A 25,349-nucleotide genomic window follows, 5' to 3' on the forward strand; every position below is an offset into this window, starting at 1 on the left:
GCTGCAGTCATATGTTTAACACAGGAGAGGTCGTGAGACGAGAGGTTTCAGGCTGCAGTCATATGTATAACACAGGAGAGGTCGTGAGACGAGAGGTTCCATGCAGTCATATGTTTAACACAGGAGAGGTCATGAGACGAGAGGTTTCAGGCTGCAGTCATGTTTAACACAGGAGAAGTCGTGAGACGAGAGGTTCCAGGCTGCAGTCATATGTTTAACACAGGAGAGGTCGTGAGACGAGAGGCTCCAGGCTGCAGTCATGTTTAACACAGGAGAAGTCATGAGACGAGAGGTTCCAGGCTGCAGTCATATGTTTAACACAGGAGAGGTCGTGAGACGAGAGGCTCCAGGCTGCAGTCATGTTTAACACAGGAGAAGTCATGAGACGAGAGGTTCCAGGCTGCAGTCATATGTTTAACACAGGAGAGGTCATGAGACAAGAGGCAGTCATGTTTAACACAGGAGAGGTCATGAGACGAGAGGTTCCAGGCTGCCGTCATATGTTTAACACAGGAGAGGTCGTGAGACGAGAGGTTCCAGGCTGCAGTCATATGTATAACACAGGAGAGGTCGTGAGACGAGAGGTTCCAGGCTGCAGTCATATGTATAACACAGGAGAGGTCATGAGACGAGAGGTTCCAGGCTGCAGTCATATGTTTAAAACAACTTTTCTACCAGGAAAATCTACCAGGATTCCTAAAATACATTACAAAATACAATATTACGTTTAAAACAACTATAGTGTCAGGCGCGAGCTTTTATTCTGAAATTTAGAAGCTCGGGGCGCGTGGCTTCTTTAACACCAGACTAGAGGTCATGATAGGAGAGCCATGAGACGGGAGGCTCCGGGCTGCAGCCATACAGTCTTGGCAGGCTGGGAAAGTCAGTGTAGTTATACCTCCTGACCGGCAGGTGGCGCCAGATACATGTAAATAACAGTTAGAGAAACGCAGAAGAAGAAAGTGCTATGTTGTTATATTTCTCTAGGCAAGATGTCGGGCCACGACCAGTTGGTCCTTTGCCTGTGTGAATTAACAAGGTAATATATTTAAGGTTTGAAACCGAGTATTTAAAATAATTATAAATGTACATTTTAAAACCGGATGTTCGCTAGTTTCGTTCATTTCACTGTATGTCGCTGCTGCTCTGGTTATAGCTAGCCGTTATAGCAGTGCTAATTAACTTCACTGGGAAAATGCTAACGGTTATTTCACATTGTTTAGCTAACGTCAAGCGCATTCGTCGGTTGTAGTCTTTAGATAAATATTACTCTAATGTGTTCTCCTGCTTCTTTACCGTTACCATGACGAACAAGCTACTAAATTAGTCTGTAGTCAAGCTAACTAACTGACTACATTGTAGTCCCACCATATGTTGCTATGGGTAACACTCCTTTAAACCAGAGCTTATTCTGACCTTGTGCACAGTGATGGTAAGTAACGGAGTACATTTACTTAAGTACTGTACTCAAGTACAATTTTGAAGCACTTGTACTTTGAGTATTTTCACAATAATGCATCAGTAATTACACCCACCAGCCACTTTGTTAGGTACACCTTGCTAGTGCCAGGTTGGACCTCCTTTTTAATTCTTGGTGGCATAGATTCAACAGGGTGCTGTAAACGTTCCTTGGTTGAGTTACTGTTGCCTTTCTATCATCTTGAACCAGTCTGGCCATTCTCCTCTGACCTCTGGCATCAACAAGGCATTTTCACCCAGAGAACTGCCGCTCACTGGATATTTCCTCTCTGTCAGACCATCCTTTGTAAACCATAGAGATGGTTGTGTACTAGTACTAGCCAATCAGAGGGAGAGTAGGGCGGGTCATGGCATTACTATCCGAGAACACACACATTTGCGACCCACTGCAGTGCTGTATCAATAAAATATGCTTACCTATACCTTATTGTGTTTCAGGTTGCTGTGGAAGTTGCTGCTGCCCCTGCTGTTCCTGTGCGTACTTCTGATCGCTGTCCTGGTCCTGCTGGTGCTGGCTGTGCGCTTCTGGCTTCAGAGCAGCAGGAATGCTCGGCGGGCAAGGGACGGCCGTCCCGCGGTGGCCTTCTTCCACCCCTACTGCAACGCTGGTGGTGGGGGAGAGAGAGTGCTCTGGTGTGCTATCAGGGCGCTGCAGAACAGGTGAAGCTGATTTTATTCATTCCATCAGGTTTTTGTGTGTACAGTGTAGTGTGTCCACTTTCCCCAGCTTGTGTGCTTACTTGTTACTCATTTACTACATTTTCTGATATTTAGTCACAGTCTATACATAACTGTCTTTTATCGCAGCATTCCTGGGAAGTTTTACAAGGCATAGGTATTAACTAATGGCATCAAAATACCTTGTGCTTACCTGCACATCTGCACAGGTACGTGGACATCAACTTTGTGGTGTACACGGGGGACCTGGGTGTTACGGGTCAGCAGATCCTGGAGGGGGCACGACGCCGCTTTAACATCGTGCTCCCCCGCCCGGTTCACTTTGTGTACCTGAGGCACCGGCTGCTCGTGGAGCCCGGTTTGTTTCCTCATTTCACCCTGCTGGGACAGAGCGTGGGCTCCGTCTTCCTGGGTTGGGAGGCGCTGACGGAGTTCGTCCCGGACCTTTACATCGACTCCATGGGCTACGCCTTCACACTGCCTCTGTTCCGCTACTTGGGGGGCTGCAGCGTGGGGAGCTACGTTCACTACCCAACCATCAGCACTGACATGCTGTCTGTAGTGAGAGAGAGGAACCCCAGGTAAGAACTTATAAGTTTTTTTCAATATCCTACACGCACACAGAATAGATTAGCCATTTGATTCCTAACTAAAACCTGCTGAAATAATACTGTCCTAGGTTCAACAACCCAGACTACGTCTCCAACAGTCTGTTCCTGAGTGCCTTCAAGGTGGTCTACTACTGCCTGTTCGCCCTGCTCTATGGCATGGCCGGCTCCTGCAGCGACCTCATTATGGTCAACTCCTCCTGGACCCTCGATCACATCCTGTCGCTGTGGCGCGCCCCCAACCGCACCTGTGTGGTCTACCCGCCCTGCGACGTCAGCGCGTTCTTGGACATCCCTCTGGAGGAGGACGGGGACAGGAAGTGCCACTCGATCGTTTCCATCGGGCAGTTCAGGCCGGAGAAGGACCACCGGCTGCAGATCAGAGCCTTCAAGAAGGTGGTGGACAGGAGGAGGGCGGGGGAGGCGCTGAAGCTGGTTCTGATCGGTGGATGCAGGAACCAGGAGGATGAGGATAGGGTGCTCATGTTGAGGGGGCTGTGCCAGGAGCTGGGTGTGGCCGACAGGGTGGAGTTTAAACTGAACATACCCTTTGACGAGCTGAAGAGAGACATGGGAGACGCCACCATCGGGCTGCATACCATGTGGAATGAACACTTTGGAATAGGTAATTAATGCGAGCTCATGTTCAGATTGTGTAGTTTAATGTCTGTGATATGAAAAGTTCTTCTTCTCCTCCTCCCTGTAGGTGTGGTGGAGTGTATGGCAGCAGGGAAGGTCATTCTGGCACACAAGTCCGGCGGTCCCAAGCTGGACATTGTGGTACCTTTCGAGGGAAACCAGACGGGCTTCCTGGCTGATGATGAGGACAGTTATGCGGAGGCCATAGAGAAGATCCTGGCGCTGCCGCCCGCCAGCCGGATGGACATCAGACGCAATGCACGTCAGTCCGTGGCTCGCTTTTCAGATCAGGAGTTTGAGGCCAGCTTCCTCGCTGCTGTGGAGCCTCTGATGGGAACACTTGAACGATGAGGAGGACTCTTTGAGTGTGTGTGCATGTACAGTTAAAGGGAAAGTAGTTATTGACACTGAGCACCTTTACTTTGATTTTCACGGTTAAATCAGGTACAGATAGAATCTGAGTTTGTCTAGGCATATCTGATTTTTGCCTTGCCTCATATTCCAGCGACAGGAAAGTGTTTCTTTCTGTTAGAGTTGTGTTTGTAAATACTTGGTTATCCTCTGAAATGCTGTTACCGCATTTTTACAGGACACATTCCTTTGATAGTAGTATAAAAACATATATTTAATACGGTAAAAACGGCTGAAGGGGAACAAATGACAGACAGCTGAATAATCTTGAAAAATGTATCAGGACTGAACTGAAACATATTTATTGTTTACAAGAACTAGAATTCTCTTCATGCCCAAAATGTGAAGTATTTTTGATATTGATGATGAATGTAATAAAGATATGATGGGAGGAAGAGGATGTTGCACTGATGTAGTTTCTCGACTTAGTGCATTAAGAATAGCAGCAAATATTCACACTGGAGCTGAAATAATTAAGCTGAATTTATCCCACCACACTGATACATTACTAAAGTCTGACCACATTGTATTTATCGATTTAAACTAATTAAACGCTTAATGTTCAGGCCTTAAGTGAATTAAGAGGCTGCTAAATCAGCGGCGGAGCTTCAATCTCAAAGATGGCCCCTGTCCAATGGAGAGAGTGAGAGGCTCCATTAAAAATCACATGCAGTGTGAGGTGGACTAGCTCAGGCTGTAAAATGGCTGCCTGGAGAACCTGAGGTAGAAGGTTTGATTCTTATCAGTGAGGTACCTTTCGTGGCGGTATGATACTCACCAGATGTGTCGGTTTCAGAGGCAGTGGCAGAAACCTAAGTCCTCAAATGCTGCTGCTTTGTCAGTGTCGGACGCAGAGAGACATCCGTCATGGTGGTATGATACGCGCCAGTTAGCGGCAGTTTGTAACGTGCTGGCAACGACCGTGACATAAAGAGCCAGAGAAGATGATCTTTTCTGACAGAGAAAGAAAGAATCATTTATACGCATATTTTTGACAGCTGTCAACACTGAAATGAAAAGGACCTGCGTGCAAAAAATAGCCTCTCACTAAACGTTGAACTGTAACGTTACTCTCTTTATCTGGGGGAATAATACACATTAATCAATAATAATTTTTATGGTGTAACGTTAACTGAGTTAAATAAGCTAAGTTTCATGTGCTGGTTTTTGAGCTATCAGCACACCAAGACGCCTAATGTAACGGTTAAACACAGCATTACTGCAGTTATGCTAACCACACACTGTAACGGTAACTTAAGCTAACGCTACAATAACGCTACAAGGTTAACGTTACTCCTCTTATATGTAATATTTGCCAAATGTGGACATGTTTGTTATTAGCTAACGTCACTTAGATTATTTTAATACTTTAAAAATATAAAGTTTACCTCGAATTATGGAAGCTAGCTTTGTTAATTAATTAGCACGTCAGTGCCGGGTGCAGCGTTCAGTCAGGTTGCCGGTGTAGGTGGGCGTGTCCTCGTGCTGCCTCAGTCAAATCTCGTCCAAGTATGGTCACTTCCGGCTCCAGAATTCCAAGATGGCGACCGCCAAAATGATAATTCATTTTCTTAATTTTTCTTTTTCTTTTTGTTCTCATTATGTATTTATTTAATTTCAAGGAACAAACTGCACTTTTTTTTGACACACTCATTTTGACTGTGACATTAACCGCAGTGCAAAAAAACAAGCCAAGGGGTTTTTAGGTTGAATAAATAATAAAAAGGAAAGAAAGTAAAGGCACATCTGTAACAGTACAGACTATTTAAGAATCACAGATGGAAAACAAGTGTCGTTTTTTTATCCAGTCTAAAATCCAAAGATTATTCCAAGAGAACAGTTCTTTCACAACAGATCACATTTCATTTACATATTTTACATTTAATACATGCCAGTACAGTTTTTATGGCCTTTTTACTGGTACGCAATTTAATAGTATTTGTGTATTTTTAAAAATATTTGTAAAACACAGTAAAAACGGGCCTTTTGTTTGTAAATGTACACCTGTGTATATACATTTGGCGAGAATAATCAGTAGAGTTATGATATATATATATATATCTGTTCCTCAAATTTCCTGAATATAACATACTCTTAAAATAATGCTATATACAATGTCAGTAATTTGGAAACATCTTTCCATAATATTCCAGAGTATATTACAATATTAGAAAAGATGGGGCACGGTTTCTGGATGAGTTGAGCAAACAGAAAATTTTACATCAATACTACCTTTAAATTTCTTCAGAAAATGCTCTGCTGGTTGGTGGATAAAACTTGTGTATAATCCAAATGAGAAGTGAAGTCATTGAGGTTCACAGGACGACCCTGTGGGATAATCAGTTGACTCACCCAAAATATGTTTCTGTCTAACCAGCTCTTTAGAAAAGCACTCTTATTCTGATATAAAATATTACCATTATTCAAGATATAACACTGTTGTGGTGAGAAATTGTGCTTGTAAATTATATTCCACGTCAATAAAGCCACTTGGTGGAGCAATAGAGCAAAAAATGTAAAGTGATGAGGAAAAAAATCATGTTTTTATGTAACAAATTATGCATTAAAAAACTTAAAAAAAACCTCCTAATACTTTTGTAGATATGCCAACAACAAATTTTAACCCCAATTAACCCTGTGGAGCTCCAGATTACAAAATGTATCCCCTCCTGCAGTGTTTAAACTAGACCAGGGGTCATCAGGTACATTTGTCCAAGGGCCAAAGATGTTCTAAGCAGACATTGTGGGGGCCTGACGTTCAAATAAAAATATATTTAAAGGAATCATTGTTTAGTAGCTGAATAAAAAATGTTTTTAAGTAGTTATATTAGAATTATTTTGATGGTAAATTAAAAGTAAATAAAAGGAAATCTCAGCATTATGTATGATAGCAGCACAACTGTCAGGACTGAGACAAGGACACAGCCTGTGTGTGTTTGAAGGAGAGAAACAGAAGGTGGAAGGTGGACTGTTGCACACAATGTTTCTATAAGCGTTTTTCTCCTAAAATTTGATAAATTCATTATTAATCTGTGGGCTGAGGGGAAGTTTTGGTGGGCCTACCATTCCCAAACAAAAGATTTCATACAGATTTTCCCGACTGCCCTCATCATATCACATTGGGATGTTCTGAGTCAAAGTTATCAGATCTGAATTCTTATCACAGTGCTCATTTCATCCGGGGCATCACCCTGAGATCAATAGTGCTGAACAAAGGTTGACAGCTATTGCGTGAAGGAAACAGGACAGACAGACAGACAGGGGAGGGAGTTTTTAAAGGGGTTATTGAGGGTAAGGGGCGGCGCATGGCGGTGCTAGGACACAAACTGAACATATTTAGAGGCAGGTAGATGAAGGAATGATACATTTTGGCTTCGTGGTGCTAGACAAGATGAAGTCCTACGTGCTTCTCTTGGCCCTGCTGCAGGCTCTGGGATGCTCAGGTGAGTGCTGCCCTACAGTGATCACTTTATGAGTGGATACAGTAGCTGACTTTCTTCACGTCTTTGTCCCCGCAGGAGTCCCAGTGTACAACTCTGAGCTGGAGTCAATGGCGAACAGGGGTCTTGGTGCAGCTCTGACTGAGGTCAACTCTGTGTACGCTGTCAGCCATCTTTACCGGGTGACTCGGGGCTCTGTCTCTAGGGTGAGTCTGCTCATACTCTTCAAAATATATTTATGTACAACAGCCATTGTACCAGGCTTGAAATCAAAGCTCCTGAATGGGAAAAGCTTTTTCAAATTTTCAGTACTTCACTATACTTCAGTCTCGTTTTATCTCCGTACTTTGATCAACAATTGCTTCTGCACACTTTTGAAATGCGTGTGAATGCTGAAAGCTGACATGAATTCAAAACATTGCTGAAGAAGAAGAGTTGAAATACATTCAGCAAAAAAGTTGGGTGCTTAATTGCGAAAGTGTCAAAAGTGGAAGCTGAAATGAACTGAAAAGGCTAAGATAAGAAATGCTTAACACTGAACAAATGTATTTCAGCTCTTTGCTTCTTCAGATAACGCAGTTCAGCTTCTGTCTCTGCCAGATTTTCAGATCGTCAGATCGACATTTTTTAAAAAAAAAAAGTATTTCAGCAATTTCAGCAATGCTTTTGAATTCATTCCAGCTTTCAGCATTCACACGCATTTTCTGTAGGATTATTGTACTTTTTACAACACTACATTTATTTTAAAGCTTCAGTTACTTTACAGATCTAGATTATTGACACATAAAATGACCCCGCAGCGTGTGAAATAATTAGAATTTTAAAAAAATCGGTGATTCTGCTTCGTGAGTGCTTAAAACGCATTTTGATTGTTATACTTTTCTATTTTTGACAAATGACTAATATCACATGCATGGCAGGTTATTCCTGTTGGCCTGAACACCGCTGACCTGATGATGGTCTTTGGCATCAAAGAGACAGAGTGCGCGAAGGCATCCAGAAGTGACCCCCAGACATGTGCCTTCAGACCTGGCTTCTTTGTGGTGAGACTTTTAACGTCATCAGGGGTGAATGTTATGATGGTTTGTTGTGGTCTGAGTTGGGGTATCAGCCAGAATCTGGACTGATAAATATTTCAGTGTACCTGCACGCTGCTGTGGGACACTGTGAAGGCCTTGTTTCTCAATTCTGAGTAGGACTCATGTTGGCAGATTGATGCAGCCCACTGTTTACATTGGCTCAGATTTACTGGGTCAGAGTGTTCAGATCGAATCAGTGACAAAATATTTACATGATACAGAAGATTAAAAAACACCATCCTTCCCTCATTTCTCCGCCTTCACATCAGCCGACCTTGTCCTGCTCCAGTCGGGTCCGAATGACAGCCACAACAACCCAGGTGCTGTCTCTCAGATGTGGCCGTGACGCTTCGAGCTCCAGCTCAGAGTCCAGTGAGGAGGTGAGGACACGGACAAGAAGGGGTTGTCATTTTTATATATTCATTTTTTTAACAACAGTGCATGTGAATAACATCACCTTTGTTCCCACAAAAGTTCTCAAGAGGGAGACAGCACTTCAACATCCCATTTGTAAATAGAGGTAAGCACCAGTGCAGTACAATCACCTACTAAAGAGTTAAAATAAAGAAAATGATCACTGTTGCCTTCCAACCTTCCTTCCAACAGACCCTGCTCCTGCACCACCTCCAACATCTCCACCCGTCCAGCGTGGCTTCTCCCTCCAGATGGCGGAGGAGCGGCAAAGAGGAGACACTTTCACCAACTTCCTGGTGTGAAATCTCAGCTCAGTCTGGGAACATTTAGGTGCTGATCAGAAGACAAACTTGAATTAAAGATGGAGTTTGAACACTGTGATTCTTGTCATTTTTTTAAATGGTATTTAATTAGGAATGCTTTGTTACTGTAGTTTTTCCTTTGTGTAGGACATGATAACACCACTAGAGGGAGCCAAATGTTCACTGACAGTGTTCCCACTTCGATAATTTGTACTTGGACTGTGGCACCAAGGTTCAGTGTGCATGTGTGATTTGAACAAACGAGGTCGGACACAGCTTGAGGTCTGGTTTCAACATTTATATTGTGATTTTTCAGTTTATATGCAAGAGGACACATCTGCAACCATTTTTCTTCATGTCACTTGGCCCCACGTGTTCACATCAGCACATCAATAACTTACATACTGTACTGTAGCAAACATCCTGTTCAAGACGATGATATTCAGTTATTAGAAACGGTACGCTGCCGTCAAGTGGCGATCGAGTAAGACAAAACAAAATCATGGGGGCTCGTGTGGAAAAGGCCGTGTTCATGATGAGAGGACGCATTTCCACACTGAAGCCAATTTAAAACCAGTTGAAACGGTTTGAAATCTCAATGATATGTCATCCTGGCACATGAAGACATGTTGATGATGAGTTCCTTGAAGGACAGCACTAGCACCATAAAAATGAAGGCATTGCTGCAAGAAATTAAAACCCTTCATGATCCACTTTGTAGATGCAAAATCAAGAGATGACCTTCAGTCCCTGTGCACCGACGGCACCATGACGAAACGAGGAACAACAGACACAGGAAGTTGAAAGCAACATTCAGTCACATGAGTTCTGTTACATGATTCAACGCTCTGTACATTAACCAGACACATGTTTCTTTTCTGCGTGGGTAAGTATACTTTACATGACTGAACCTGTACATTCTACGACCTGAATTGTGATGTGACATTGGAAGGCGGCGGGGACCGACAGTAACGGAGTAGCAGTTGCAACTGTACAGATACAAACTGAAGGATAAGGTCCAAGAATCAAGCCAACGCACGGGGAGCTCGCACAGTCCACGAAGATGCACCATCGCAGGCCTCCATTTGTAGTCCTTGAAATAAAAGTTTTCCAGTTGCACAGTCCAGACTCTGCTGAACCTTTGGAAGAAATCTCTATACTTTGACCTCTGTGCAAGACTTTGGGGATAAGGCTTCCTTCTGATTTGCATTTGCCCAAAACAGTCGAAAAATGTGTACGATTTGAAAATTGAATTGCCTTCATGTGTGACTTCTTTAAAATTACACCTTCCCATATACATTCCATTGTGCCCAAAAGTTTTGTTCCTCTCTAGACTTTGTTGACCAGCTATTAAAAGACACACTTATAAAAAAAAAAATCCTTCCATTTATCGATCATTAAATAGTTTCATATAAAAGCAAACCTAACAGTCCCCGCTCCACGAAGGCCTTCTCTAACGCTGAACTACTTCACCACCGTATAATCATACATACGTGCACACGATGCATGTACCCAATCTCTCTCTCGCTCATGCACACACACCAGAACAGCTTCATGTTCTACAGCTCGTTCTCACATGAAGTCCATGCAGTACCAAAGCAGAAAGATCCTGATGTTTTGTCTCCAGTACGTGGCACAAACTTATGGCAAAGAAGCGGTTAACGTGGTTTGGCTCAGACCTGGATCCAGTAATATTTGCACAGTTCTTATTTATGTCAATCTGCTTGGTGCACCAGATGGGTGGGGTTTACCATACAGGGTGAGACAATGTCTTCCAGAGACAATCGCAGAAAATTCGAAGACCGTTTTCTTGCTATGACCTCAAACTTCCCTGCGCCGGTCTGAGTTGTCCCTGTATTATAAATCCCACTGATCCAGAATGCCGAGCACCTTAAAAAACTGCGATAATTAGCAAACACTAATTGACCATGGTCTGGTTTGGGTTGTAGTATTTACACAGTCATCAAGAGGACAGAAGGAGTTCACTCCCGTTCCACTACTGAATGTTAACTTCCATATATTCGTTCACTGTCTATTCATCCGTCTTTATAATGTCCTGATGTCCGAGTTCAACACTCTCCAGTAAGTTTGGTGGCGTCCCCCCGTTTGGGTGGTGCAGGCGGGGGTCCTCGTCGTAGTGTTGCATAGCCTGAGATGTTTCCGGACGTGTAGGCGCCATTCCCTCCGTTGCTTTGCTTTCCTTGGTCCAGGAGCAGCTCGGGGGGTGGCGGAGGCAGCGCCATGTCGTCCATAGTTCCCGCGGGGTCCAACTTGCCTGTGATGCCGGTCGAGTTGAGGGAACCTTGGCGACCCACTGACTTTCGCTTCAGTGTCCGGTTGAGATCTGCCAGGAAGTTGGGCTGGCCTGAGCTGCCCTTTGGGGAGGTGGGAGGAGGTGGGGATATTGGAGGGGGCTCCGGGGTGGTGTTGCTACGCCGCACCAGTGTGGGTGGAGGAGTCTTTTTCAGTGAGCTCTTCCCCCATGATGAGATGCTGACAGGGGGGACAGGTGGAGGTGGAGGGGGAGCCTGGGGCTGGGGGTTGACCACAGCTACTCTAGGAGGTCCCACGCTTTGGGTGTCACCACCAGGAGGCGGAGGAGGGGGGAAGAGCTCAGAGGCCGGGGGAGGAGGTGGAAAGTAGGCGCACTCAGGTGGTGGGGAAGGGAAGTCACCACTGATTTTTACTTGGCTCACTTTGGCCTGCAGCGCCAGGGGCAGGTTGGACAGGTTGAGTTTGCCTGGTTTCGGGGGAGCAGGGGGTCCGTTTGATGGATCCTTAGAAGGGGATCCAGTTGAGGAGGAGGTGGGACACGAAGAGGAAGAAGGGGCGCTGTTCTGGGAACCAAACTTGCTGAGCAAGTTCCTCCTGGATTCTTCATACGATGCTGAGGAATTGAACTTGATGCTGGAGTTCCTCTGCGGGGTGGGAGGCGGTTTCTTGCCTCCAAAATTGGAGGACCCAGAGGGTGACCTCTTTAAGGGGGATCCCAGGTTTCCAGGAGGAAGGGGGGGAGGGGGTGGGGTTGGGCCTGTAACAGGAGCTGGTGGAGGTGGTGGAGGAGGAGGTGGAGGAGGAGGGGCAGGGAAGCCAGCGTTGTTGTCAGGAGGAGGAGGAGGGAACTCTGGAGACTGCAGCTGCTGGCCACCACCAGGCTGCCATTTTGGTTTGGTCTTGACTGCGGGTGGGGAGAGGGGGGCTTTGAGGCTCTCTGTGTGATTGGCTACTTGGGATGACGCTCCTGGAAACTGACTCGCTAGTTGTTTCACCAGTGACATGGTGGGAGCTGCTCCCGTGGAGACGGACGTTAGCTTAGAGAGGCTGTGCTGCTTGGGGAGAGTCGGAGGAGGTTGGCCGGAGGTGTGGCCTACCTGGAGACTGAACTGCTTCTTAAAAGGTGCAGGTGGAGGAGGAGGTGGAGGTGGTGGCGGGGTCGGGCCACCAAGGGCAGCAGGAGGTGGGGCGGGAGGAAATGGGGAGACAGGTGACACAGGTTTGGGGGCAGTTTGAGGGAGGAAGCCTGGAGTGAAGGTTTTGGGCGGCGCTGGTGGTGGCGCAGGAGGAGGTGGGAACTGGGCTGGCACTGGGAACTGCTGGGGAGGAGGTGGAGGTGGTGGTGGAGGTGGAGGAGGAGGAGGTGGGGGTGGTGGAGCGGGGGCAGGCGGAGGGGACTCCTCAAGGCCACCATTGGGAGAAAGGAGGTCGCGTGGCGGGCTGGGGAACCTTTCCTTCAGCGCCTGCTTCAGCCCGTAGGAGTACACAGGCTGGCTCATGGGAGCTGGTGCAGGAGGGGGTGGTGGAGGAGAAGGAGGGGGAGGAAATGTTACGCCATTGGTCTGTGGAGCCGGTGGAGGAGCTGGCGGTGGAGGAATGAAGGCAGGTGGGGCCGCTGGGCTGGGAGGTCCCAGCTTCAACACAGCCATGGCTGACCCAGGGGTGGGCATGGATGGTGGAGGCGGGGGAGGAGGTGGAGGGGGAGGCGGGACATTAGTCCTTGCCGCAATGTGATTCACATTGGGTTTGACGGGCGCCTGTGCAGGTGGTGCCGGAGCTGTGGGCAGAACTTGCTGACCTAGTGCGTGGATGTGACTGGGCAACCTGTGGTGGTTGGCCGACTGGGACGCCTTCTGGTTCTGCAGCCTGGTGATGGTGCTGTACTTGTACATGGTGGGGGCCGGTGAGTGGTGTGACACCATTTGGACCGGGGGTGGAGGCGGAGGGGGAGGCGGCGGAGGAGGAGGTGGGGGCGGAGGAGCCAGCTGTTGCTGCTCTGGGGGCATGTGGTTGCAGTTGCTGACAGTCTGCGGTGGTAGCGGCTGCTGCGGAGACTGTGGCGACTGTGGCGACTGCTGAGGGCGCTGTGGATACTGGGGCGGGGGCTGAGGGGGCTGCTGAGGAGACTGCTGCTGGGGCGGCGGGTGCTGGTGGTGTGGCTGGGTTGGCGTCTGGGGGGGCACTGGTGGGTGCTGAGGCTGTGGGGGGTGCTGTTGGTGGGGTTGGGGCTGCGGTTGGGGAGGGGGCGTCAGGGCAGAGTGATCGACTGAATGCTGGCTGTGATGGCGGTGACTGTGGGAGGAATGCGGCAGCGTGGCTCCTCTGGATGCCTCCATTCTCATATGCTGGAAAAAGAGGGAGTGTGTGAGCTCAGTGATGTAAATGACACACTCAGTTACAGATAATCATAAAAGAAGACAGTCATACCTTGGAGCTTTCCTCGATCTGGGTGCCTCTCTTCCAGGCCTCAGAAAAGATGGAGCTCACCACACTCTGGGACCGACCGTGAGAAGAGCCTGTGTCAACTCCACTGTCTGAATGGCCTGAGTGATTCGACTGGGACTCTGCAAGCACATAAGTTAGAGTAAGACTTTCTTAAACCTTTTTCCACCTAAATTAAAGACAATAAAGCCTCCACTAAAATAGCATTTTAAGACTTGTGTGTGATTTATCCTGGCTTGATATGGGAAGAGGAAATCTCTGCTTGTCGCTAGGCTAATTTATACAATGTAAAATGCCATAGGTTTGTGCTAATAACGTTAGCATGTTATTAAATTGCTGGAGCATCCCTTTAAAATGTTTAAATGTCACTAATTATGAAAGAGATGCTTTATTGGAAATCTATGACACAGATGAATTTGACTAACCAGGTATGCTGGCGGAGCTGGAGCCAGATCGGATGCTGGAGGTAGAGAGAGAGGACCAATCGTAGGCCGCCTCTGTCCTCTTCATGGCTTCCTGGTAGTTCACGTATAGTTGCTTGCCGTACTGCACACAAACACAACATATAAACAATTAACACAACCTCTTTTAGAAAAGTAAGAACAATTTTGGGGCATTTTCTCAGACTGAAGAAACCAGAGCAAAAACTCACCTTGGCGATGCGAATTCCATTCACCCATTGGTGCAGAGTCCTGACATCATCGCAGCACAGATACTTGATGTACTGGGACTTCTTCTGGATTTGTGGATGCTGCAAAAACAGTGAGAAATAACACTTTATACACTTATTTATGGTGATCAAATCAAATCAAACAATACTAATTGACTTGAAAGACAAATGCAGAGTGCTTTTAACAGAACTGGACTTCACCTTCAGGGCCAGGCAGTAGTCAGTAGGAGCCTTGTATTTGCTGCGGTAGTCCTGGCCGTAGTACACGTTCACGTGGTCCAACTGCAGGAAGCACACGAGATCTCTGGACGCCTGCGGAGAAGGAGGCAGAGGAGGACGGACTGAGTAATTCTTCCAACAGAATTTATACAGATATATATATATATATATATATATATATATATATATATATGTATACATATATATATATGTATATAACATGTCATTTGTCTCACGAGAGAAAGCTACACAGCGGAACCTTACGTGATGTATAATTCACGCAAAAGACAAAGATCCCTGTGAGCACAGTTGCACTCAGGACCGTTACCATTAGCCTCAGGACGCATTCACACCTGCGTCCTAAGGTATAGTCAGGGGGACTCGGTTCGATTGGGCAGGGAATGCCGAAAAATTTCACGCCTTCATTTGGTTTGGTTCACTTTCACACTGCACTTTTTAAAGCGGACCAACCCCGCCTGGACAACGTCATGCAGTTACAACAGCTGGTTGCAACAGCAGAAGAAAACGGCTCATCGACTGGCCAAGACCGAAATGTCACTTCCTCTCTTTGGTTTGCTGGATAGTCCGTTTGCATTTCCCACTGTGAGCGAACCGCACCAGGGTTCACTTGCAAGTGAATCAAGACCCCCTGTTTTCAAGCGGACCAGGGTTTGCTCGATTGGTCCACACCAGAGTTCGAATGAGTGTTCACACCACTCCAAATGAACTGGACTATCCGTGGAAGCGGACCAGGGTTCATCCAGGAGATGGATGGATAGTGTCCCCATCCAGACTATCCGTGGAAGCGGACCAGGGTTCACTTGCAAGTGAATCAAGACCCCCTGTTTTCAAGCGGACCAGGGTTTGCTCGATTGGTCCACACCAGAGTTCGAATGAGTGTTCACACCACTCCAAACGAACTGGACTATCCGTGGAAGCGGACCAGGATTCGTTTGATTGGTCCGCACCAGAGTTCGAATGAGTGTTCACACCACTCCAAACGAACCTGACTATCCGTGGAAGCGGACCAGGATTCGTTCGATTGGTCCGCACCACAGTTCGAATGAGCGTTCACACCACTCCAAACGAACCGGACTATCAGTGGAAGCGGACCAGGATTCGTTTGTTTGGTCTGCACCAGAGTTCGAATGAGCGTTCACACCACTCCAAACGAACTGGACTATCAGTGGAAGCGGACCAGGATTCGTTTGTTTGGTCTGCACCAGAGTTCGAATGAGCATTCACACCACCAAACGAACCGAAGAATCCGTGGAAGCGGACCAGGATTCGTTTAAAGTGGACCAAATAGCGCCAGTGAATGTGTCCTTAGACACTGGAAGGTTTAATGCCACCCAGGAGGAGGAGAAACTTTGTTTGTTGTGTAATTTCGGTGACGTTAATAATGAGGTTAACTTCTTGTTTTACTGTCCTGTACATGGAGACAGAAGGAACGTACTTTTTGGTAAAATGAACTCTATTTTGTGTTGAGTTCTTTTGGTTTTGTTCCAGAAAGGGAACCTTTTTGTGGCTGAATTTCTTCTCCTGGCCTTGGATAGATGGCAGAGTAATCTGTTTTCTGGACTGAGCAGCTGCCCTACAGGTACAGCTAATATATCAGGTGACAGTTTGAGCTGACTAGATGTAAAGAAAAGCAACACAAACATGCTGTTTCTGTGCTCGACTGACTTTGCTTAACTGGCTTTAAATAATCATGCTTGGAGGATCTAAGTCCCACTGTAGTCAAAAAGGACACGTTTTTGAGCGTAATTACACAGATCTGAATTTAATACATAATTAAATGCCTAAGCTGCCACTGTAATGTTTTGCAGGACTCGCACGAGGTTGCAGGATTTCAATAAGGCGACAAAATGATATGTAGCGTTGGTCGTTGTACTCTGAGGAAAGACTTTGGAGGATGGAGCTAAAAATAGAGCACATGTGTTTCTGTAGTGTTCAAAGTGATCAGCGCTGAAGCAGCAGGAAATACCACCGAGCACTGTCGATCTGGTTCTCATATCCCCGACCCATCCCAAGCCTCACTGACCTTGGCTTTGCCTTTGGGGACGTAGTATATCCCTGAAGCTCTGAGGAGGAAGTAGCGCTTCTTCCATGACTTCTTCCCGTCCTCCTTCAGCCACAGGATGCCCTCGATCTCCGGCACTGACACCGAGCCGCCGCAGAAACACTCCTAATGGACGCAAAGAAAACTGTCAGTGAGTGATCCTCCTGGTGTGTAGGAATGATGTGGAAGTTTGTGCATAATCTCACCTCTAATAAAGCCTCTTTGTTCCTGTCGGCCATTTCTGACGTCTCCTTCCGCCCCAGCAAATAGTTCTGCAGATGAATGAATGAAACAGTGAGAGACGGGCGGGGGAGAGTCGCCTTACGTTAAATAAATTATTCACCTTTACTCGCTTTAGAGCTTTGACCTACTTCCAACTCTCCTACACAAACACACTCCCTTGTTCATTCTTGGGCTCTCTGGGCTGTGCAGGCACCACCGAGCATGCATAAACAATGTGTTTGTGTGTATAGCATATGGCGTCTGCGTTTACGCACTGAACGAGTATTGAGAAGATGATCTGTCCTCTGTCTCCTGTGTGTGTGCACTGAGGTGTAGTGGGCAGTCACCTGAGGGTTCTTGAAGAGTGCGTATTTCTCGATGCGTTCGATGAACATGAGCTTGTTGTGGCTGTCCCGGGTCCAGTTTAATAGATTCTCCACCAGGTTCTCGTGATCCTCAAAGATGCGCTCTAAGAGGGAGGAGGGAAGGAGAGGAGAGAAGGAGAGGAGAGAGGGAGATAAGATGCAAGACATGCAGTTTTTTCGCTGACCTGCAAATGTGCACTTAATTTCTGTTTTTTGGGTGGGGCAGAACCTTTAACTGTAACCCTGACGATTAGCCCCAGGTCATAAACGGTGGCTATTTTTAGATAATTATAACTCGCAAACCGTAAACAATGTTTATTTGACGACCTCCTTACCCATCTGCAGCTCCGTGATGGTCTCCACCAGAGACCAGTCAGGGCTGTAGCCACAGTGTGACTTGTCCAGCAGGCTGTCCAGCACCTGCCTGACCGTCTGCCGCTCGTCCACCATCATGGTCTTGGAGCTCTCGTCCGACATGTGGACCCTGATCACCAGCTGAGGAAGACGAGGAGGAGAAAGGAGAGTGTTTTCTTTTTAACATCGACTAGACAAAGAGACAAAGAGAGATTCTCTACTGGCCGCCATATTTAGTCTCTATGGACAGAAAAGACGTCATTGGAAGTTCAAAGACTGACCTTCAGGAATCTCCAGGGACAAATGGGCAATTATTATTCCTTATCACTCAGCAGAAAGCTTGAGCATATTCATGGGCGTATAACGAGACAATGGGCCCCTGGACACAGATATGCAAAGGGCCCCAACACCTCTCCTACACAGGAGCAAGACACACAGACTTTGTGGCAGTTTTAGGGTCGATTTTATGTCTTTTTTTGTCGTTTTGTGTTGCTTTGTAGTCATTTTTATGTCTCGTTGTTTTGTTTCTTTCTGTAGTTTTTTCGGGTCTCTTTGGGCTAAGTTTGTGTCTTATCTAGGTAATTATGTCACTTTAGTCATATATTTATAGTTTGTTTTGGTCTCTTTGAGGTAATTTTGTGTCTCTTTGTGGTCATTTTGTGTCCTTTTTTGTCATTTTTGTGTCTCCTTGGGATTGGTTTGTGCCTTTTTGTAGTTGATTTGATGTCTTTTTTGGTCATTTTGTGTTGCTTTGTAGTCATTTCGCATGTCTCCTTGTTGATGTTATGTGTCTCTTTAAGGTAATTTGGTGTCTTTTTTTGTCCTTTAGTGTCTATTTGCAGTCATTTTGTGTCTCCTTGTGGTAGTTTTATGTCTCTTTGAGGTAATTTTCTGTCTTTTTTTGGACATTGTGTGTTGCTTCGTAGTCATCTTTATGTCTCGTTGTTTTGTGTCTTTCTGTAGTTTTTTTGTGTCTCTGAGTTAACTTTGTGTCTTATTCGGGTAATTATGTCTCTTTCGCCATCTTTTTGTAGGTTGCTTTGTTTCTCTTTGTTGTCATTTAGTGTCTTTTTTTGTCATTTTTGTGTCTCCTTGGGATTGGTTTGTCTTTTCACAGTTTTAAGGGTCGATTTTATGTTTGTTTTTGTCCTTTTGTGTCTCTTTGCAGTCATTTTGTGTCTCCTTGTGGTTGTTTTGTATCATACTGAGGTAATTATTTGTCTGTCTGGGGTAATTTTCTGTCTTTTTTGGACATTTTGTGTCTCTTTGTAGTCATCTTTAAGTCTCCTTGTGGTTGTTTTGTGTCTTACTGAAGTTTTTCGGGTCTCTTTGGGCTAACTTTGTATCTTATTAATGCAACTATGTCACTTAGTCATCTTTTAGTAGTTGTTTGGGTCTCTGAGATAATTTTGTGTCCTTTTTTTAGGCCTTTTGTGTCTTCTTGTGGTTGTTCCATGTCTAATTGAGATAATTATTTGTCTTTCTGAGGTAATTTTCCATCTTTTTTGGTTGTTGTGTGTTGCTTTGTAGTCATTTCATATGTCTCCTTGTGGTTGTTTTGTGTCTTTCTGTAGTTTTTTGTGTCTCTTTGGGCTAACTTTGTGTCTTATTTAGGTAATTATGTCACTTTGTTGTTTGTTTAGGTCTCTTTAAGGTAATTTTGTGTCTTTTTTGGTTGTTTTGCGTTGCTTTGTAGTCATTATGTCTCCCTGTAAAAGTTTTGTGTCTCCTTGTGGTAGTCCTGTCTTTTTGTAGTCCTTTGGGTCTCTGAGGTATTTTGGTGTCTTAGTGTGGTTATTATGTGTCTCTTTGGGGTACTGTTGTGTCGTTTCTTTGTTGTTTTGTGTCTCCTTGTGGTTGTTCTGCCCAATTTTGTCATTATTTTGTGTCTCTTTGTGGTCACTTTGAGTCTAATCCTGGTTAGTACTTGTTCATTTGAGTGACATTTTGCAGGTAAGGGCCTTAAGACTTTGGGCCCCTGGGCCTGTGCCATGTAGACCTGTTCATGACAGAAGGAACAATAACTCAAAAAGTTCACATAATTCTTTACTGGATTTTTTATTCTTGGAACAATTTGTAATAAATTAATTTCAGTGAAAATATTTCGAGGCACAGTGTTTTTTGCAGCCATTAAATCTGGTTGAGGATCGACAGCTTCAAAGGATGAAATGTGGTCATGTGCTTGTAAGGCTTGTTTCAAATACTTCAAACTATTTATGTGGTCGCTTCAGTCACAATGTCCCACATACAACCACTAAACTCTAAAATCCAATAATCTGGCCAAAGTTTTGCGTCCATAGGCGACCAAAAGTCCTCCATAACAAGCAAGCTTAAACTAATCTGAACGAGACAAACACGTGCCAAATCCAGCCTCGCACAACTGCAGCAGACACAAGACTTATCCTGATGTAAAGCCCTCGATTCCTTGACCCCCCGTTTGTCCCCTCCCTCTGGGACCCCAGACATCCACCAGTAAGTGGATGCAGTTGATTGAAGAGAGGCTTGGACCAATGACAATGCTGGGAGAGCCGTGAGACTAAGACATGGGGAGTCTGACCTACATTTCTCACAGGAGGGACCCCTAAAACCTCCTAGTCTGGGATTTTTGGCTTGGTTTTTTCTGCTGCTGCTTCCACAAGAAAAAAATCAGAACCTTGCATCCACATCAAACTGCTTCAATATCATGAATCAAAAATATGATAAATTGTGAGGCCCAGCTGGCTGTGTAGACTGCTGACAACCACATGACTAATAATTTAGCACATCGCAGCATTCTCCTACGCTGGCCGAGGGTTTTTTTATGTGCCGGCTGTACCAGCACTCTTTATCTTGTCATATTGTATTCACGAGGCAGAGTGAAGTCCAGCTCTATTCGCTGAAACACTGCTGGGTCTCAACTATTCATTGCGTCTAAAAGGACACCATTCTGTTGCTCTCATTCACAGACAGTTCATTCACTGGTGGAAACACTGGTGAAAAAATGGTCTGCCTGTGGAGTCCCGTATGGACTTCCCAATGGAGACGAGCACACGCCGTTTCAGTGGCTTTCAAGGCGCTCCAAGTCACCGAAAAACCAGCACTTGTTTGGTTGGACGTGGTAAATAAGACGTGCTGTGTAGAATCTGCATTGCCTTGCTTTTTTTTTCTGAAGCCTCTTTCTGATGTCTTGCTCCCTCCCCGGCAGATACACACATAATCAAACACTGCAATGACCTATTTTCTCTGTGCTTCACCGCCTTGCTGTGAATGAAGTTCACAAAGAGATGCGGCGTGTGGTGAATATGACGAGACGGCGATTTTAACACCAGTCAGAATGGGTGTTAAAATGAAGTCTGTGAGTGAGAGTATGTGTACAAAAGAAAGAGGTGGTCTTACCTTCTTGACCTGCGCCTCCTTGATTTTTTCCAGGGCGACTCGGATCTTCTCTGCCTTCAATTTGGCAGCTTGCTCCTCCTGGATGGACATGCAGGAGCACACGGTTATCATTAACACAACAACATAACCACACATATACCAAACCCTGATTTCTGATTTCATAGCCTTGCCTCATCCTCTTCAGGTCTCATGTCTTTCATTATTCCTCTGGCGGAAATGAGACATCACGAACACACAACTTCATTAAATAGTAAGCAGCCTTCTAAACCATTTAAATGCACGAGCCTCGGGCATGATGGCGCATGGTACCATGCTCTACGTTGCTTACCTGCCCCCTCCAACAAGATGCCATCACCTCCATTCCGCAGGTTGTGTTCAACGGGTTTTATCACTTGAGCGTGACTATTCGATCGAACGCAACTAATCAATGCGACGCTAAAACCGCCGCTATTGTGACATTGTGTCCCCCTCAAATATGGCGCTCCATTTGCTGTCTATGGTTCCATACTGGATTCATATGGAGCTGCGGCGGTTGCCTTTGATCTCGCTATACAGCAGAAGGGAAACAATGGTAGAAGATCCCCAAAGGGCGAGAGGCTGCGGATGAGTGTGGGATCAGCTCAGAAAGCTTCTATGCCCTCCACTCAGAGATGCAATGATCTCCTGCGAAGATCATGTTCAGATCTCAAGGGCAAAAATATCCAGATTCGTCCATAATTTATGAGTGAAAGAACGATTACTTTCTCAGTTGTCTCTGGTGTGTAAAAAGTTATTCCACAATGATCCTCACTGAGTGAAATTCAACCGTGCATCTTCCATGGCGGCGGTGGCGAAGCTAGCAGAGACTGTGCCGAGACTTTGTGACAGCGCAGGCTCACTGACACGCAGACATGTGCGCTTGAGACGAGCCCAACTTGACTAAACCCCCAAATGAGACAGTAGGGAGGACGATGCCCCTCCCCCTTCCACCCTCCAACTCTATCTTCCTGCTTCCTCTCCTCTCTCGCTCTCCCCCCCTCTCCATCACTCTCTCTCTCTTTATAACAGATGCAGGGGTTTGGGAGCGTGCCCAATCAATGGAGCATAATCCCTGCAAAAACAGTAGAATGAGGGGTCAGCCAACCAGCGAGCCCCGGCTGCAAGACCTTCTACCCCTGTAGCCAATCAGGCCGAGCGGGGAGACCGTGACCGACGCTGGCCCCGCGGCTAAACAACAGTGACAAGGACAGAGTGGAATTTAGGTGAATGCGAAGCGGAGGTGCTGAATATTTTAAGTCTTGTGTGAAAACAGTGTGTTAAAGGAGAAGGGGTATTACCAACCTCTCCCCAAGCCTCTTATCTCAAGAACCCCCCCTTCCTTGACCCAGACTACCTTTTCCACATGACCGGCTCCGGGGCACGTACACATTAACGCCATGAAGTCAACACTCTGTTTGGCCAACACATAGTGGCAGGCTTTTAGTCAGCCGAGTGTGAGCGAGGGAAACAGCGAGAGAGGGGGACGAGGTCACGGGGGCTGTGCAGATTACAGTGCGGAGTCAATCTGAGTCACACTGTAGGTTTAGCCCCGTAATTGTCGGCGGAGCTCCCTCTCCCCGCCATTATTTCCTCCCTGCATGACACCTCCACCCTGCTTTTTATTAGACATTAGTCCGATTCCTATTCCACAGGCGTTTTCCCCTTCCACTTTCACACTCAGCCACACCAGAGCCAATTTTAAAAGGCTCTTCTTCCGAGCCTGGAAAAAAAAAATCTTGGCACCCTCTTCCTTTGATGTCTCTCCACTCTCTCTCTCTCTCTCTCTCTGCTTGTTCCCAAACATCCAGCGCTCATTCAGAATTCTGATTTGCGAGCGAGGAGAGGGAGAGACTTGCGAGTCCCTCTCTTCCATTCTCTGGTGAAAAGTGTAACACTAACACGTAAACTCCCTCAGTCTGTACGCCACAGGGCATCTATCTATCCTCTCCCCCCTTTATAAAACCATTCAAATGCTCTCTGCATACACGGACAGACAGAGAGCCGATATGCTGCAAACCAAAAGCCTTGAAACATTGATTTATTTCCATTGTTTTTTTAATAGAAAAAGACATGAATTGTGTGGATATGACTGTGAGTCAGCCAGCTTCTCTCTTGGCATCCATTTAGTTTCAAATAAACGCAGATAACTGAAGGGTTCTGGAAAGAAAGCAGCGTTTCAATGCCAATGACCGCTAATGGAGATCTTTCAGTTTACTCTTACATGAACAGTACAAGGCTGTCTTTTGTTTTGAAGCCTGTAGAAAGGAGGGAGACTTTTAAAGTCCTGGAAATAATCAGAATCATTCTCCAGAGTTTTCCAGAACCCTTGTTCTGTTGAAGATTAGCATAATTTGTGGTTTTGTCTAATATTCGGTAAATGCTCTTGGTATATTAAATCTCAACAGGATTTAAGAAACTCTGGAGAGCCCTCCTTAGCACTTGGCTACGTGTTGTGTAGCGATGGCGGGATAAATCACGATCAATAGCGGCCAAATTTGAACCGCAGATCTGCTCACATCTGATCGGCATAAGCTTTGCACGGGAGCCCAAGGCTGCAACCAATACGTTCACTGCGAAAACTGACTGCTGCCAAGAGGTTTATAGTAAAAACAGAGTGCTGAGAGAGTTGGGATCTTGGGAGGACCGACACATGATGGATGAACAGATGTGGAAGATACTGTATGTGAAACAGTGGAGCACAGAGGGCTCCCAAGTCGACACAAAGTCAAGCATGATACACACAGCTTCGAGATGACCAACCACTGGCAGGGATTACAGTACATCACTTCAGGGTACCTATTGGCGGTGCGAATGCAAACAGAAAGGTCTGTAGTTCCCAGTGAGCAGTTCCTCTCAGGGAGTCACCAGAACTGTTTGGTCAAATAACCACTACTGATTGTTTTGTCTGTATATTGTCAGAAAGTTGGTGAAAACATGGATGCTTCACACCCACTGTCCTTTCCGACAGCACAGAAGATATATGCAATCAGCACAGTTTTGAGGTGGACACCCAAGATTAGTGTCACCAATTCAGTATCTGACCAAATGTCTCTTGTTCTGTTCCTGAGATATGACGTTGAATAATTGCAGATCATTATGATGTCACACTGAACTTGACCTTTTACCTTTTGGGTATCAAACGTCCTCACCTCATTATTTTATGCTATTTGACATTTGTGTGAAATTTTGTCATAATTAGCGTATGAATTCTTCAGTTATGACCAAAAATATATTTTTGGAGGTCACACTGACCTTGAACTTTGACATTCGACCACAAAATTCTAATCAGCTTATTCTTCAGTCCAAGTGGACATTTGTGCCAAATTTAAAGAAATCCCCTGATCTTGAGATAACGTGTTCACAAGAATGAGACAGATGAGGTCACAGTGACCTTGATCTTTGACCGCCAAAATCCAATCAGTTCATTGTTGAGTCCAAGTGAACATCTGTGCCAGATTTGAAGAAATTCCCTCAAGGTGTTCTGAGATATCACATTCGGAAAAATGAGACAGATGAGGTCACAGTGACCTTGACCTTTGACCACCAAAATCTAATCAGTTCAACACTGAGTCCAAATGAATGTTTGTGCCAAATTTGAAAAAACAAAACTCAAGCTGTTCTTGAGATATCGCATTCATGAGAGACAGACAAGTTATCGTGACCTTGATCTTCGACCTATGATCATCAAAAACGAATTTGTTTATTACAGAGTCCAAGTGGACATTTGTGCCAAATCTAAACTCCCTTGAGGCGTTCTTGAGATATCGTATTCACGAGAATGAGAACCTTGACCTTTGATCACAAAATTCTAATCAGTTCAACATTGAGTCCAAATTAATGTTTGTGCCAAATTTGAAGACATTCCCTCAAGCTGTTATTGAGATATCACGTTCACAAGAATGACACAGACAAGGGATTAGCGACCTTGACCTTCAACCTATGACTGAATGTTTGTGCCAAATCTTAAGAAATTCCCTTGAGGCGTTCTTTTGATATCACATTCACAAAATTGAGACAGATGAGGCCACAGTGACCTTGACCTTTGACCACCAAAATCTAATCAGTTCAGCATTTGGTCCAAATGAATGTTTGTGTCAAGCTGTTATTGATATATCGCGTTCATGAGAATGTGACAGACCTATGACTGAATGTTTGTCCCAAAACTAAATAAATTCCCTCAAGGTGATCTTGAGATATCTTGTTCACGAGAATGAGACAGATGCAAGGTCACAGTGATCTTGACCTTTGACCACCAAAATCCAATCAGTTCAATACTGAGTCAAAATGAATGTTTGTGC

General features: G+C 45.6%; 3 protein-coding genes across 9 annotated transcripts in view; 2 read left to right on the forward strand and 1 right to left on the reverse strand.

Annotated features, from left to right (window-relative positions):
• The first annotated feature begins 948 nt into the window (after positions 1-948).
• On the forward strand, positions 949-4,210 carry alg11 (ALG11 alpha-1,2-mannosyltransferase). Its single transcript, XM_033615580.2, has 5 exons — positions 949-1,039; positions 1,918-2,139; positions 2,367-2,738; positions 2,837-3,390; positions 3,472-4,210. The coding sequence occupies exons 1-5, from the start codon at positions 993-995 to the stop codon at positions 3,753-3,755; spliced, it is 1,479 nt and encodes a 492-aa protein (XP_033471471.2). The 5' UTR covers positions 949-992; the 3' UTR covers positions 3,756-4,210.
• A 2,890-nt stretch (positions 4,211-7,100) lies between these two features.
• spp2 (secreted phosphoprotein 2) lies at positions 7,101-9,121 on the forward strand. 2 transcript variants are annotated; one of them, XM_078165658.1, is made up of 6 exons: positions 7,101-7,258; positions 7,334-7,461; positions 8,176-8,298; positions 8,604-8,714; positions 8,806-8,854; positions 8,941-9,121. In XM_078165658.1, the coding sequence occupies exons 1-6, from the start codon at positions 7,174-7,176 to the stop codon at positions 9,048-9,050; spliced, it is 606 nt and encodes a 201-aa protein (XP_078021784.1). In that variant the 5' UTR covers positions 7,101-7,173; the 3' UTR covers positions 9,051-9,121. The 2 variants fall into 2 exon arrangements, with proteins under 2 accessions (XP_078021784.1, XP_033471340.1); XM_033615449.2 differs by having other exon boundaries at positions 7,102-7,258; positions 8,809-8,854.
• Positions 9,122-10,983: 1,862 nt separating this feature from the next.
• raph1b (Ras association (RalGDS/AF-6) and pleckstrin homology domains 1b) overlaps positions 10,984-25,349 on the reverse strand; it is a 54,426-nt gene continuing 40,060 nt past the window's right edge. For all 6 annotated transcript variants that reach the window (XM_033615447.2, XM_033615448.2, XM_078165657.1 and 3 more), the window contains 10 exons: positions 21,034-21,111; positions 17,640-17,799; positions 17,287-17,408; positions 16,924-16,989; positions 16,700-16,843; positions 14,638-14,748; positions 14,419-14,517; positions 14,192-14,312; positions 13,752-13,888; positions 10,984-13,669 (listed from right to left, as the gene is read on the reverse strand). In XM_033615447.2, the coding sequence (XP_033471338.2) occupies positions 11,120-13,669; positions 13,752-13,888; positions 14,192-14,312; positions 14,419-14,517; positions 14,638-14,748; positions 16,700-16,843; positions 16,924-16,989; positions 17,287-17,408; positions 17,640-17,799; positions 21,034-21,111 (3,588 nt within the window). In that variant the 3' untranslated portion in view covers positions 10,984-11,119. The remainder of the gene's footprint in view (positions 13,670-13,751; positions 13,889-14,191; positions 14,313-14,418; positions 14,518-14,637; positions 14,749-16,699; positions 16,844-16,923; positions 16,990-17,286; positions 17,409-17,639; positions 17,800-21,033; positions 21,112-25,349) is intronic.

This window comes from Epinephelus lanceolatus, chromosome 24, assembly GCF_041903045.1.
Source record: "Epinephelus lanceolatus isolate andai-2023 chromosome 24, ASM4190304v1, whole genome shotgun sequence".
NCBI classification, from domain to species: domain Eukaryota; kingdom Metazoa; phylum Chordata; class Actinopteri; order Perciformes; family Serranidae; genus Epinephelus; species Epinephelus lanceolatus.